We start from the raw sequence: 14735 nt of genomic DNA on the forward strand, positions 1-14735 counted from the left end.
AAGCATATGATTTCTTTCCTGCTGACCTTCACAGATGGGTTTTATAATCCAAATTTCTGCAAGCCAGAGCAGAGTATGGGCACATGTTGTGGAGCTGTATGCATGGTATGTCTGTTACCTAGGAGACAGTGACTTACAGAACAGGTGCCAGTGGGACACACCAACCCACACAGTTGCATCCTCACACCTCTTCTCTCCAGAATTTTTGCTTCTTCCCCACCATGTTCCCATACATTGTGGCCTCTGCCCCTTCTCTAATCTGCCCTTCTAGTGTGGCTTCTTAACCAGCAGTGAAACAGATTTAAATGGGAAGAACCTGAAGACAGGGTCAGATGGTTAGTAAAATTACTGATTGCTTCCTGAAAAACTGTAGGATAATATGACAGGGTTAAGAAATATCTCAGGTTCTGGGGTCTAACTGAAAGCCACCTCCATCCCGCTTACAATTCAGGACCTCCTCCGGTCCTGTCATTCAAGGATCACTGTGGAGGAGAGACAAGGCCAGCATGTGAAGATATAGATAGCTTGGTTTCTATAATCCCAGTGTACAAAATGCAGCTTCTTCCTGGCCTGGGTGTAACCTGAAGGTAGTCAGTACAGAAACCAGCCTCCATAAGCTCCCATGGACACCACAGACGGCATGAGAATACAATACCTTTACAATATCACCTCTTTACTGAGGGCCGACCTGTATCTTTCATTGGAAAAGCTAAGATCTAAGTAATACGATAAATCCTGATTCCAAATGTAAAGTTGACGTGCTATAAGATAAGTCACATGCTCCTTCTTCACTACTTCATTCCTGATAGCTTCTGTTGGCACAAAACCACTTTCTTAAACTCGACTTAAATACAAAATCACTTAAAGTTCTGTAGAAAAATCTATCATTAGTTTAAAAACAAGCAGACTTAAGGGGGAAAGGATGGATGTAAAGTAGACCTTTCAGTATGTATTTCCTTATGTAAAGTGCTGAAAGGGACAAGCGCATCCAATCACAGAGAGGGCAAAGCTGGACTATGGGATCACAGAGCCATCCTGGGTACCGCTAAGAAAGCCCCTGAAGCTTGAGCCAAAAGGCCCTAAGTTGTGAACAGTCCAGACTCAAGTTGCCATGTATGGTGCCTAGTGGAGGGGTCACCAGAGGAAAACCAGCCACCTTTCCAAGATGGCAGGGGGTGCAGGGCATAGAACCTGAAAAGAGTATGTGAGCAGCCTGCAGGAGTATCTAGCCTGTGACCACACAGTATTAGGTGTGACATTAGAAAATGCCATTGCACTGTATATGCATTATGCTGAATCTGAACCATACTGTTGGCACGTGTAAGGATCAAATGCAAACAAATTTGGAATGTTTTACCATGTGATTTCCTTAGCCCAAAGGAAATACAGAGAGACTCACCATTATTTCTTTTTCTTTTTTCTTTTTTCTTTCTTTTTTTTTTTTTTCTTTTTTTTTTTTTTTTGCTGTATGTAGAATGTTGGGTTTGATATTTAAAAATATATTTATCACTTAATCATCACTGCAACAAATTTAGTTTGATAGAAAATAAAGCACATTCTAGAACCACTGTCGTTCCAATAGGGTTAGTGATGGATAAACCAGCAGGACCAGAGGAGGAGAAAGGAAAAGCAGAACCAACCTGTGATAATGCAGGCTGGAATGGAGTGGGGTAGCACAGAGCAAGCCTTTTTTGCATAGCTGTAGTAGTGTGATTACATGATAAGCAATTAGTGTGAAAATAGCCGTCCAATTTTAGAGGCAGAATTGACTTTTATATCCAAAACAAATAACAATGCAGAAAGGGACAGGCATGGTAGCACATGCATTTAAGCCAGCATATGAAAGCATGTGGAAGTATACATAGTGATTTCCAGCCCAAATGACTGTTAATATTGAGGATGATAATAATAATAATAGCAACAACACAGTAAGGATTATAAATTTAAATACAAAAAAGGAAAGCACTGCTTCTTTGGCTACCTGAGCCATTAGGTGAGAAAGTCCGTGTTCCCATCTCATGCCCATGAAAAAGAGCAGGGACTGCTGTACCTTGGGCTAGACATTCCTCTCTGAACCACAGCCAGGATCATCATAAATGCAGGTTTACTCACCAAACTGTGAATAATGTGCCAGACAAAATGGTAGCTGTTCCCTTCTGAAATCAGAAACAGACCCTGCGGATGGTAACTTTTAATGAGCCCTACAGTATGACCTAGAGATTTTTGCATTTTTGCATTCCTTTGTCTGGAATATCTTCCTCCTGTCCTGTTTTAAGCTGAAACATCTGACTAACTTCAAACATCAGTCCCTCTACCCTTCACCACAGACTTCACTGTCCCCAGACATTTCTCAGCTCAATTTACCCTCATACTAATACAACTTTAAATTCCTTAAAGGACAGGGTTTCAAAGCCCCTCCTCCAACTCTCTGTGGCTTGGATGACCTCACATGGTCTTAGAAGATACACTGTTTGTATCTCACCACAGGCTCTGTTCACTTGCCTCATGGGTCCAGAACAGCTTTGCTACAATTTTGCTGTATTTTGAAATTTTGTGTTAAATAGTAAGTTTAGAGCCTCTGTGTATCTGTCCCTTTCGGTGCTATTTAAACTGTAGCTCATACACTGAGACAGCATTCAGATATTTAATGCAACAACTGGGCAGAGGCCATGGTTGTACAAGGCCCAAAAGATACCCATAAAACTCCTGAACCATATGCAGCCCCCTCAACAGTTTCTTTGGCGCCTTTATTGTATCCATCCCCCCATCCCCCAGTCAGTTATGCTCTAAGCATCATGGAGCAGTTTACAAGATTAGATGGGGCCGCATTCCAGCCTGGCTTATCTAGGTAATCATGTAAATTCTCTTAATCTCTTTTCAACCATCTTCTAAGACTGAAGCTAAGTCTCTTTCCTCCATTCTATTCCTATGACTTACCCACTCATGCTACTGTGGCCTCTTCCTAGTTGTGCCCACCTTGCCTCTCCTGGCCTCACAATGTTACTTCAAGCACTATTCTTCCTCTTTGATTCGTGAGATGGTCCTTTCAATATGCTGCCTGTCCTTTGTTACCTCTAGACTGCAATTTCTCAGAAAATGGCTTCTTCATCCATGCATCCATGCATCCATGCATCCATGCATCCATCCATCCATCCATCCCCATATCCATCCTCCCACCTACCCATCTATCCATCCATAAACAGCCCTTCAGTTACCTTTGTGTATGGATGAGTTACAGGTTATCTCCATGCTTGAATATATTGAGTCCCAGGTACCACAACATTCCATGAATGTGTACTTTCCATGAGCTCTTCCTTTATTAAGCTATCCTTCATTTACTAAATTGGGTGTGACATTGTATCTGAAGCAGACAAGTCTCACAGATAGATATTAAATTCACTGAATGAGTTTATGTTCCTTATTATATGAGGTATTCTGGTGCCACCATATTATATCCATAGAGAGTAAGTGCAGACACTTCAAGCTGGAGTAAAGAGTAAGTATACATACTAAGCTGCTACCAAGGCTATGTGTGTCTGTTGGTGCTTTACTCCAACATGTCTTTGTAACTCTTTCCATGGAGTAAGTGGCTTTGATTCATGGTACATTGGAGAACACATGGAATATGTCATAATGTTCCCATTTTCTGCCCAAGAATTTAGCCTATCCATACTGGAGATGGCAAAGAAATCATAGATAGAGTTGACAAATGATCCTCCAGTAATCTGAGAGATGTTTTTACTGCTTGTATTTTACTGTCACTGTCTTTTATCAGCACCTCTGTTTTACTGAGTAGAATCCAATACATACCTACTGAATGAACTTATGTTCCTGTCTAAGATCTTCATATATTGTGGAAATTTTTGGTGAACAAGATATTAGTAAACATTCACCCTCTGGTTGATCATCCTTGTGGCTTAAAGGGGACATTTAGAGCAGGTGTGGCTTTCCCACCATGAGTTCAGAACTTAAGGATTTTCACCAATAAAAGATATATAACAAAGTAAAGATTCTTACAAGATTGGTGCAAGGTTATAATGAATTAAATGTGAACATTTAATATGACTAAGGTCTTACCAGAAGGGAGAAAGGCTAACACAATGTCACTCATGCTGTCAAGGGCTTCTCTCCCATGCCAAATATCATGCACATAGTTTGTTCTCTGCCATTGGTCTTTGGAGCTGGACAGTTTAGACTGGACAACATGGAAATGAAGCCCCAGTAGTATGAATGACATTATGCACACCTCTCTTCTCTCTAAAGTCTTTTTCACGTTAATCTAGCCATCTGTAAGAAAAATCTAAATACTTCTGCATTCTTCTAAACATAATGAGTGTCTTCTTTGTTTTGGGAAAAAAAAAATACAATGCAGACACCTAAAAGTATCCTAATCAAATCCTCAAGAAGAAAGTTGGATCCCTGGAGGTCCATCCAAATCTGTAGCTAGAGAGTGCAGAAGACTAGTGGTTCCAAGAGTCAGGCTCACTTGTCATCCCTAAATGAACACTCTTAAGACTGTTCAGTCCTTGCTTACCCACGCTGCCCTATGGATGCCTTCCTTTATAGAGCTACACAGGATTAAGGGCCTATGTCTACAGTACCAGTGACAGTCAGAAGTGCCACACACAGCAATCAGATTCACTGGACAAGGGCACTGACCACCTAAAACTCTATTCTCAGATGGACGTGGACACTGAGGAGAAGCGCCATCGCACACGGTCCAAAGGGGTTCGAGGTAAGTCTGCATTTCCCCATGTTCCTAAGCCTAACTAGGTAGCCCCTATCCTGCAGAACTTCTGTAGCAGTTCACTCTGACACCCCCTTGCCCCTAACACTGCCAGCCTTTTGGTAATTTTCCATGGAAGAAGAGTACCTGTGACACACGATAAATTTTTATCTGTTTTTCATCTTTCTGCAGTTCCTGTGGAGCCAGCCATACAAGAGCTGTTCAGGTTAGTGCTTTGTGGGTGGAAGGCATCCCCAACAGCAGTTTAGAAAACTCACCTCTGAATGGGTGCACTGTATTTAAAAAATTCATGGGCAGCTTGCTCACAGCCTACTATAGTGGTGAAACTAGTTCTCCTGAAACTGCTGATAAAAAACATCCTCCCTTGGTCATCTCTGTCTGTCTGTCTGTCTGTCTTTCTCTTGGTGTCTCTCTCTCTCTCTCTCTCTCTCTCTCTCTCTCTCTCTCTCTCTCCCTCCCTCCCTCCCTCCCTCCCTTCCTCTCTCCTTCCCTCCTCCACCCCCCCAGAGACCCATCACCATCAGTGCCCACCCACAGGATCCCATTCAGCTATATAATGAGCTCTTTCCTGTTTCAGCTGTCCCACTCCAGGCTGCGACGGCAGCGGTCACGTCAGTGGCAAATATGCACGACACAGAAGGTAATGCCTGCCTTTCTCACAATGTGCTAAGATGGCTTGTTTAGAGACCCCATGCAAGTGAAGACATGTGGGTAGGTGTTTGGGGATATAATGCATGCCATCCTTGTCTTTTCTCTCACTTCTCCATGGCCTTCCATCGCCTATACAGTTCTCAAAGCATAAGCATCTCTATGCTACAATGTCGACGATATACAAATTGGCACAAATTATGATGAGTTGCACATTCTCACCTGTGAGCCCAGGCTCAGCATACAGAGGACTTGGGGCTTCTGATGATCCATGAGGAACTCCTATCATTGTCTCCTCATTTCTTCCTCCCTGAGCTGAGGATGGTGAACCTCTGAAGTTAAATTAACACAGGACCTGCTGAGCTTTCTGTAGTAACTTTGGTCCCATCATCTAAGAGATCTTCTGCTGGAATACAGAGACTGATATGATACCCAGACAACTGCAGTGATTGATCCCACATGGGGTGAAAGTTAGGACAGATCACACTCAAAGTCCTGAGAAAAGATGGTCCTGCTACTCCCACAAATACTGGGGTTTCACATCCCTAATGGCAAGGGATATAAAGAACAAGTAGAAGAAAGGTGGCTAAAAATTCACCAGGGCAAGAGCACCTTACACATCTCTGTATTCAGCTGTCACACTCACATTTGCTTCACATCTGCTCTGACAGGAAGCACAGGTGTGTTCTGCTGTATGACAGTCCCAGACATGGTAGGTGAGGAGTGCTTGCTAGCTGTAATGATATTGTTCTCACTTATTTTTCACAAGTCAAGTCGTAAGGAGTAAGGTCATTCTTTTCTACAAACTTCCCTTGGCCAGACTGACATCATCAGAGTTGAGGGCTGCTGGAGGTACTCAGGGTGACCTCTCTTTTCTCCTCTTTCTCTGTTCTATCTCCAATGAAACATTCATTTGTGGGTGAAATCAAACCATTATTTTGATGTGGCTCTGCAAAACTAAATCAAAGGAAGATGTACACATCTTCCCAGATCTCTATGCCTCCATGCTGGCACCAAAGGACACATGGGATTGCTTAATGAGCACCCATCACATGATCACGTGATCTCTGGCCTCCCCCATGACATACCAAAAAACACATGAGCCACTTTTTTCTAGGAATATTTTGTTTTCAATTACTAAGTTTAATGTGTTATATCACTATTCATACAGTATAAAATTATAAGTTGCTGATTCAGATAATGAGATGGATAACTAAGATATAAACATTGCTATGTGAAGTACACATGTAAGGTCTAAGTATATATGCTTAAAGACTGCACTGTGTGCTCAACAGAAAAAATAGTTGGCAAACAGTGGGTAGCAAAGATTCTTTTAATCATCTCTTTATTGGTGATATTTAGTGTTTATCATGTTGTTATGAAAAGATATTATTATATTTGGTTACACAAATTTTAATTTGGATTATGCTAGATAGCATTTCATGGCCAGAGTTTTGTAAAAAGAAGAAAAGATGAAAGAAAGGAAGGAGAGAGGGAGGGAAGGAGAGAGGAGGGGGGGAGAAAGGGAGGGAGAAAGGGGGAAAGGGAAAAAGATCTTAAAGATTATTTTGATTTGCAAATCTTAATGATTGCAAACATTCTTTGGGTTCTATTCTGTGAACGAATGATTTCTGTGGGTATCAGTTCTGTTGTGCCGTCTCACGGCATGTCCACAGTGATCACAATCAAGTGAGAGTAACTAGCTCTCTCTTCTCCGACCATCTCTATCACACGTTCAGACTCCTCCCATGGTGCTTTCCGGGACGGTATGGGTTGGCCTGACCACAAGCGATGTTTTCATGAGCTATTTCTCTGCTTACACATGGTTCTGAGGGATCCCTGAAAGCAGTGTAGCCCTCATATTCTATTTCAAAGTTGATCCTGGCATCAACCAGGTAGACTAAAGAAAGACACACAACTCTGTCAGGTAGTAACAAGCCTGATCACATAGAAATGGTGGTGCTATTTTATCCTGATTTGTTCTCTTCCGTTTGAGGAGAAATGCTCACTAGAAGGTACACAAGTAGTCTGGTAGGAGTGAAAACAAATGGCTCCACTCTGGAGACCTGGATTCTGATTTCTTCTGTACCACTGATGACCAAAAGCCTCAGGACAGTGATCTGGGTGGCTATGGCCTCCAGGGGCCTCAGAACACAGTGAGAACTGCTGAGCAAAGCTGAGAGATGATGCATTTTAACATCTTAGGGCTGCTGGTACATCAATTTTTAGACGATTTTGGTTGTGTCTAGCTGTAAATTTTCTGGTTTTAAAATAACTACTGTCTGCAGTATTTTCTTCTACTGAGACTTGTCCATTCTCATAGCAACTGCATTCTGTTCACCAGAGCAGTTGTGATGTCAGGGCTTGGTGCTCATGTCTGATGTAACTTAGACAGAGCATGTGTCAGGGCACAGAGACATGGGAGCCACAGCCCAGTTGGGTAGAATTCCCTGGCTTTCAGTCCTTTTAGCAATGTATTTCTTGTCAAATGCATTCTCCTGAAGGCTGTAATTCAAACACTTCTTTGTCCCCTTAGTCTATAATGTTATTGTAATATGTTGAAATCTCCCTTTGAACAATCACAAAATGATTTGAGGCAGATGTGGACAGTACATGCTTTAAAATGAATGAATGAATGAATGAATGAATGAATGAATGAATGAATATCTAAGGAAAATAAATATCCATGGTAAAATGGTGCCTATGATATAGCCCTTTATTTAATTTAAGAAATTCAATACTTTCTCACCCTTTTAGTTTGCTGTTCCTGTGCTTGTTAAACATATTAGGGCGATGCTATGTGCACTGGTCAGTCTCTTTGTAGGTGCTAACTCTGTCTGTTGAAGCAGATAGGAAGGATGGGTATCCTGGGTTGATGGAGACAAGGGTGTGGATGTCAGAGAAATGGGTAATAGAGAACAACCAACCATTAGGGAAAAACCTAATAAAGGATACAGTGAGATGAGAAAATAATCCACAGGGGGCTAAGCCCAGCTGACATTTTAGTGCCCCTGTCAGGTAATTGGACTTGCCTTCTCAGAACACTACCATAGAACCCACAGAGACCTTCATAACTGTCACTACTATATGCACTCTAGACTTTGTCCCATATGTAGTTTCATGTTACTAGCTATGAATATGACAAAGCCATGCATGTATGGATAGGATGTGACAAAGTATGCATTGAGGATTGGAGGTAGTTTTCATATTCTGAACCTATGGCCTATTGTGTGCACAGTGAATATGGCCTCCTTTTGTCACTTACACTGTCACACTGTGTGTTGTCACTTACACTGTCACACTGTGTGTAGCTTCCTGTTTGCCGCTACCTTGCTCCTATAAGACTGTAAGACTCTTCCTAAATGTGCCAAGAGAAAGCAAAGACACTTGAGAACTCCTAATGTGTGGTTCAGTTGGAGTTTTACCTTCTTAGGCATGTACAGAAACTTCAGTCATTCTCAGTTCCTAAAGTCTTAGGTCCCAAAGCCTGGCTGGCACTGCACCAACCAACCAACATGCTCACACTGGCCTGCAGGACTTGCAAGCATTTAAAGTGGTAAAGACTAGGTCTTTCTTGCATGCCAGGAGGTATGTTTTGATGAACAGGTAGTAGGGGAAATGAGACATCTGTAATTCACTAGTATGACATTTAGCAAGTTACCACATGGCATGCACCTGACCTCACCAAGCAGGTAAAGGCCTGACACTCACCAAGTGGCTCACCGTGAACAACTCTGCAATTGCAGAAGGCCCTAAATAGGCTTCAGAAGACCCTAGCATTGGACAGGCACAGGGTGAGACCTGTTTTTGGACATCGCATGTGTCCTCCCCCAATCTGAAAGCTGGTTCTCTGTGCCTGGGTGGGAAACAAGTGAAAGAAACCACTGCTGGGCTGGGTTGTGTGAGTGTGTCCCAGATTTCTCATCAGGAGGCTTTGCCATTCATTTGGAGTGTTTATGAACCATCCCTGAGATACGAGCTATGAAGCTAAATGTCAAAAAACCCACAGAAATCTACCTTACATCCTTAAAAATGCCTGTTACTTTATTTTTATTAACATCTTTTTAATTTGCCTAACAAACTATTTGAAATATTTACTACAAACTGATATTCAATGCTATATAAGAATTAGAATTTTAACTTCACTCAAAAAATGTTACATGTATAGGCATGAAATGAATTAGATTTGCTTGTGTATAAATGATTTCTATATAGCTCCCCATAATCATATACCCTGGGGTGGAGAGAAAAGGGCTCACAGCCTGGACACATTTGCAACTTGAGTGTTTCATGAGCCTTCCGGCCTGATTTAAAAGTTAACCAATTTCATTTACACTGAACTCTTTACTGATATTTTGTTTAAATGAGTTATTAGTGAAGCATGGGTTCCTGCTTAACTAATAAGTTAAGTATAACTTAGGCTTGTAGTCTCTGAGCACTTCACAAGCACTCTGAAGTTAGGGGATGAGAACAGCTATATTTCAGCCCTCTCCAATTTAGCAAACACTAAGCTAGATCTTTCGGTTCACATTTTTAAATTTACAAGCTTCAAATGGCAGCTTTTCTTTTTTTATTAGGAAATTACTGGATCCTCTCTAGCTTGTTGTGCGCACTCCTTGTTCAAATTCTCTTCCATTTCACGCACCTTTCCACCCACCAGCGTGATTGCCAGGGCAGCCGGTGGGTGAATAATTGCCTGTCTACACAGGAGCTTGCTTGGGAGCTAAAGTGGAGGGCTGGCTTCCTGATGTATGCACGCCTCATTTGGATTCTGCCAACAGCCTCAGGGTGATATTATTCATGCCTTGACAGAGAGCACTCACTAAAAGCTTTGGAACCCAGCCAGGTACTGGCTGAGAGATAGGGGAGCATTGCCGCTTGCAACTGAGAGGAGCATCCATAATCCAAAGGGGGGGGGGGCATAGAAAGAAAAGGAAGAAGGAACAGAGAGAGCCCCTATGCCATCCTCTTTGCTTTCCCTGGCTTCATGTAGATAGAAATTTCATTTGCATTGAAATAAAACACCCTAAAAATAATTGCATTTTTTTCCCAAGCACGCTTGAAAGTTTAACACAATTTTCCACATTTAATTGCAAAGCTGATTTTAATTAGTAAGGCCCCGCATGTGAAAAATGAAGATCCACTTGGGTGCATGGATACATTGCAGCGTCTGCCGGATGTTCTAATTAACGATGGGGCTGCCTTGCAGCAGGGCGCGCCATGGGATGTTTATAAGGGATTCAGAGCACACAGCCACCTAGCCAGCCTATCTGTGTTTACTCCCCTCCGTTCTTTATGAGGCATCATTGTGCCTGCCGTCACCTCATCCATAAGCTTTATGGCATGCCTGTCCTTTTTACTGTTTGTCACCAATTCTGTAAATCACAAGCTAGGGCATACATATTTTAACATTAATTTGAGAGCAGACCACAGCAGTGCAAAGAGAAAAAAAAAATGTCGAGACCTAGGGATCTATTTGGGTGAAGTAGCTGTCCCTGATCGCTGCTACTCTGCGGCTGCACTGTGAGTCGTATGTGTGCAGATGCATGTGGGCGTCCTCACTTTGGACTGTGGTAGCAGTTAACCTTTATTATTACAACAAGTTTTTTTTTATTTTAAAAAGTCTCTTGGCCATGTTCCTAAGAAAATGGTTAGACTGCTGCTGTCTGCCACACATCTGGCCCCTGCATCCTTTGTGACTTAGTGTATTTGATACACAAAACAAACATAATATGTTTATATGTATTTTTGATGTTTCATACACAGACACACACACACACACACACACACTCTCTCTCTCTCTCTCTCTCTCTCTCTCTCTAATAATTCTGTATTCAGAGAGAAGGACCATAAATATTTTCAGATACGGGACTCATGTTCTGGCAGCAGCTCAAAGAGCTATGATCTGAATAGGTCAAGTCTGAATTTAGCATTTACCTCATCCTGACATCTTCCTTGATGACCAGACACATGTGAACTTAATCACTTTTGAACATAAGCAGAATGTACACCATAAATGGGTATGTAGTGTGGCTGGTGCTGGTGCTGGTACTGGTGCTGTTGCTGGCGCTAACCCACCAAAAGGTCCATGGTTCACTCTTAAATTCATCTGTGTGGGAATTATAGGAAACAACAGCTACTTCTTATATCTCAATATACCCAGAAACAACTCCTTTGCAGGTAGTGGCTTGCCTATAGGCAGATGTCAGAGGTTCTAGCCCAGCTGTGCAGTAAGTGTTGTGACTCTAGCCATTTCTCACCTGAGAGGTGGCATGATTAGCAGTGTGACTCTGAGGGCTGGGTTGGGGGCTGCATTCAGAAGATGCAGAGCATCTTCTGGGAACATATCCTCAAGGGTATGTGTCCCCATTTGTTAGAGGGTGGGGGGGGGTGAGATAGAGATGAGGCATGGGGAGGTGGAAGAATTCAGGCTTCCTGTCAGGCTGATTTAAGATGACTCTGATGACAGTTCCTTGATTGGTAGGTCCAGCATTTCCAATCAGTATCTAGTCCACTTCAAGTTGCTGTTACAAAATGCCCCAGGCTAGACTCAATGACAGAAAGGGCTAGGTTGATTGAGCTTGTATGTGGGAGCCTGAAATAGAGACCTTACTCTGTTAGACAGGAAAGGAGAGGCTGGAGGGGACTCAGCAGCTCTGGAACTAATCCAAGCTCCCCAATCCCAAGCCCAGAGAGCCATGTCTTGAGTGGCTGTATCCCCTGATGATACTTTTTCGATAAGGCCCATCATCTTAAAGGCATCAACACCTCCCCACCATAGTGCACCCAAGTGGAGAAAAAGCCATTACAAGCCATTACATACACTGGAGACTTTCACAGAGCCTGGTATTAGTAGTGCTATGATCTTGCTCTTTACATCCACGATTCTGTAGTGCAACTGACACCATTTATATCTACACTGAGGAATTGGAGGCACAACCTAGACTCCTAATTCTCAAACACTGTGCTCTCCCCTGCCTTACACAGGCCAGTGTGTCCAAAGTTTCCTACCAAACTATGGTTAGAAAGCAAACAGGAGAAATGGCTCAGCCATTAAGGGATAGGTTCACAACCAGAAATATATAAGAAAACAAACTTCAAAGTTATAAGAACAAAAAACAAAACCAACTTTAAAAGGAAGCAACCCTTCCTGACTGAGGCACTGTCTTCATTATGTAAGATTTCAGTATTCTGTGTAGCTTTAGATGTTGTGAGGTGAATACATTAGCTTATATGATCCATCATCAACCCAGCTGATAACACAGATGTAAAGGTGAACCTACCCTGGGGGGCCACTACTCCTGCCTCCAGCTCTTGTTCCAGTCTCCTACAACCACCTCACATACACTGCAAAAAGAAAGCTCTAGCCACTATGTCCCTATAGTCTCATGTCCCTACAACCACCTAACCCAGCTAGCTATGAAGCTGGTGTGTGTGTGTGTGTGTGAGAGAGAGAGAGAGAGAGAGAGAGAAAGAGAGAGAGAGAGAGAGAGAGAGAGAGAGAGAGAGAGAGAGAGAGAGAGAGAGAGAGAGACTTTCCTTGAAGTCAGAACCTCAGCATAGCCTAGAAAGTCTGAAAAGGCAACATCTGGGCCCTATCAAGACCTTCTGTATCTGAAACTGTGAGTAGGGCTCAGCCATCTGAGCTTCGGTGTCCCAAGAACTCTGATGTCCTGAGTTTGACAGTGATACCAAAAGAGCATGGTGGACCAAATAGTCTGTAGAAAAAGAAATAGCAATGTATAAAAGGGAAAGCAGCTTATAAAGCTTCTAAGGTTCTCAGTATAGACCAACAAAAACCAAAGCTACCAAGTAGGATGCCCTGACAAAGGCTGCCTCACCATCCATCCAATTCTGAGCTCATCTGTGAATAGCAACCCTGTACAAATGGAGTGAACAAACCTGCTCTGATAGCCACAGAATGTATAGCACAACCAGTGTCCCCAGTCTGCCTGGGCATCCCCACCCAGTATCACTACTCCAAGAAAGATACATACACTAGTGACCAGGATGGTGACTTTGACTGCCAGTGATGGGGAGTTTACTTTGTTTTATATCACAGAAGCATTGTGTAGCTGAGCACTGACAGTCTACAAAATGTGACTTCTCCCCATGGGAGGAGAGAACAACAATTTTCAGGGGGCACAGGACATGGAACAAGCACGGTTTTCAGGGTCAGCCATTCCTTGCTACCTCCAGTTCTGCAGGGCCGACCCCATACCTTGAGACCTAAAAGATATTCTGGACACACCTCCTGTTTTTATACATCTTCTTCCACTGCTTCATAGAGCCCAGAGGATAACAAAGGAAAGGCATCAAGATTGAAGATAATCAGGATACATGCTGGAAACCATGAAAACCCTTCACCATTTTCTTCTTCCTCATTGAAAAAGGACCTGTGTTGTCTCTGGAGCTTCTATTGCTCTGAATGCATTGGGATAAGCCATTTTCCCTCCTGTGGAGAGCTCATAGTGCCACTGTGTAATTTCTGGTTCTGTAACTCTGCTCCTGTCTTTCAGTGGCCACTCTGCAGGGTTGTACTGAGTGGCTAAGGATATATGGGGTAACACCAAAAGATGCTACCTGTACAAAAGGATTCATTTCCTGAGACTCCAGGGAGGATGGAGCAGGGACACACAAACCTCTTAAATGTAATTTTTTCTATTAATAATTCATCTTGCTGCATTCTTGCCTACTTTTTATCATCCCAGCCAATCAGGTGGCTTGTTGTACTCTGAATGAATCCTTAGCTTCCAGATGACATGATAAAGGTGGCAGGAGAACAGGGGATTCTGGGTGTCACATTCTCCCTTACAAAAGCAGAGGGGTCCTGTGCCCACCAATCTCATCAAGGAAACGAACTAGGAAATGAGGCACAGCTGGGCTGTACAGCAATGTAGGAGGGTCTTCCCACGCACAGAAGCTATCCTGTGGCTCTATCTCTTTAAGTATTATCAGGACACACCCTCCCCAAAGCCTCCAAGGCCACCATAATTCTAGAGCAGCTACTAGCATGGTGCTGAGCAATATTGAGCCTATAAGAGGCCACAAGAACCACATCTCCCACCTGTCCTCTCCTCTTCATATTGGCATAGTGCAGTCAGGATGGGGACAGTGGGCACAGAAGGGCTGTGAGGACTCAGCAAGGCTGATAACAGCAGAGTTAACAGGCATGTAGGACACAGCCAACCCACCAGTTTCCTCCCCCTTTTTCTTCAGGGTCCATGAGTTCTTAGAATCCCCTGAAATAATAGTCCCAGGAATAGGAGCAATGGCCTCATTAGATGTCTAACATGTCCTGATCCATGGGCTGTGTCTCCTCTTATTATTGGAACTCAAC

The 14735-nt window shown here is 42.9% G+C and overlaps 1 protein-coding gene across 9 annotated transcripts in view; it reads left to right on the top strand.

Annotated features, from left to right (window-relative positions):
* Positions 1-4680: 4680 nt before the first annotated feature.
* MYT1L (myelin transcription factor 1 like) overlaps positions 4681-14735 on the top strand; it is a gene marked incomplete at both ends in the record, with an annotated part of 130621 nt that continues 120566 nt past the window's right edge. For 7 of the 9 annotated variants that reach the window (XM_080922390.1, XM_080922391.1, XM_080922385.1 and 4 more), the window contains 3 exons: positions 4681-4735; positions 4919-4952; positions 5325-5387. In XM_080922390.1, coding sequence (XP_080778516.1) covers positions 4681-4735; positions 4919-4952; positions 5325-5387 — 152 coding nt within the window. The remainder of the gene's footprint in view (positions 4736-4918; positions 4953-5324; positions 5388-14735) is intronic. The other 2 variants (XM_080922389.1, XM_080922393.1) reach the window with 1 other exon arrangement.

This window comes from Micromys minutus (assembly GCF_963924665.1).
Source record: "Micromys minutus genome assembly, chromosome: 1".
Classification (NCBI taxonomy): Eukaryota; Metazoa; Chordata; class Mammalia; order Rodentia; family Muridae; genus Micromys; species Micromys minutus.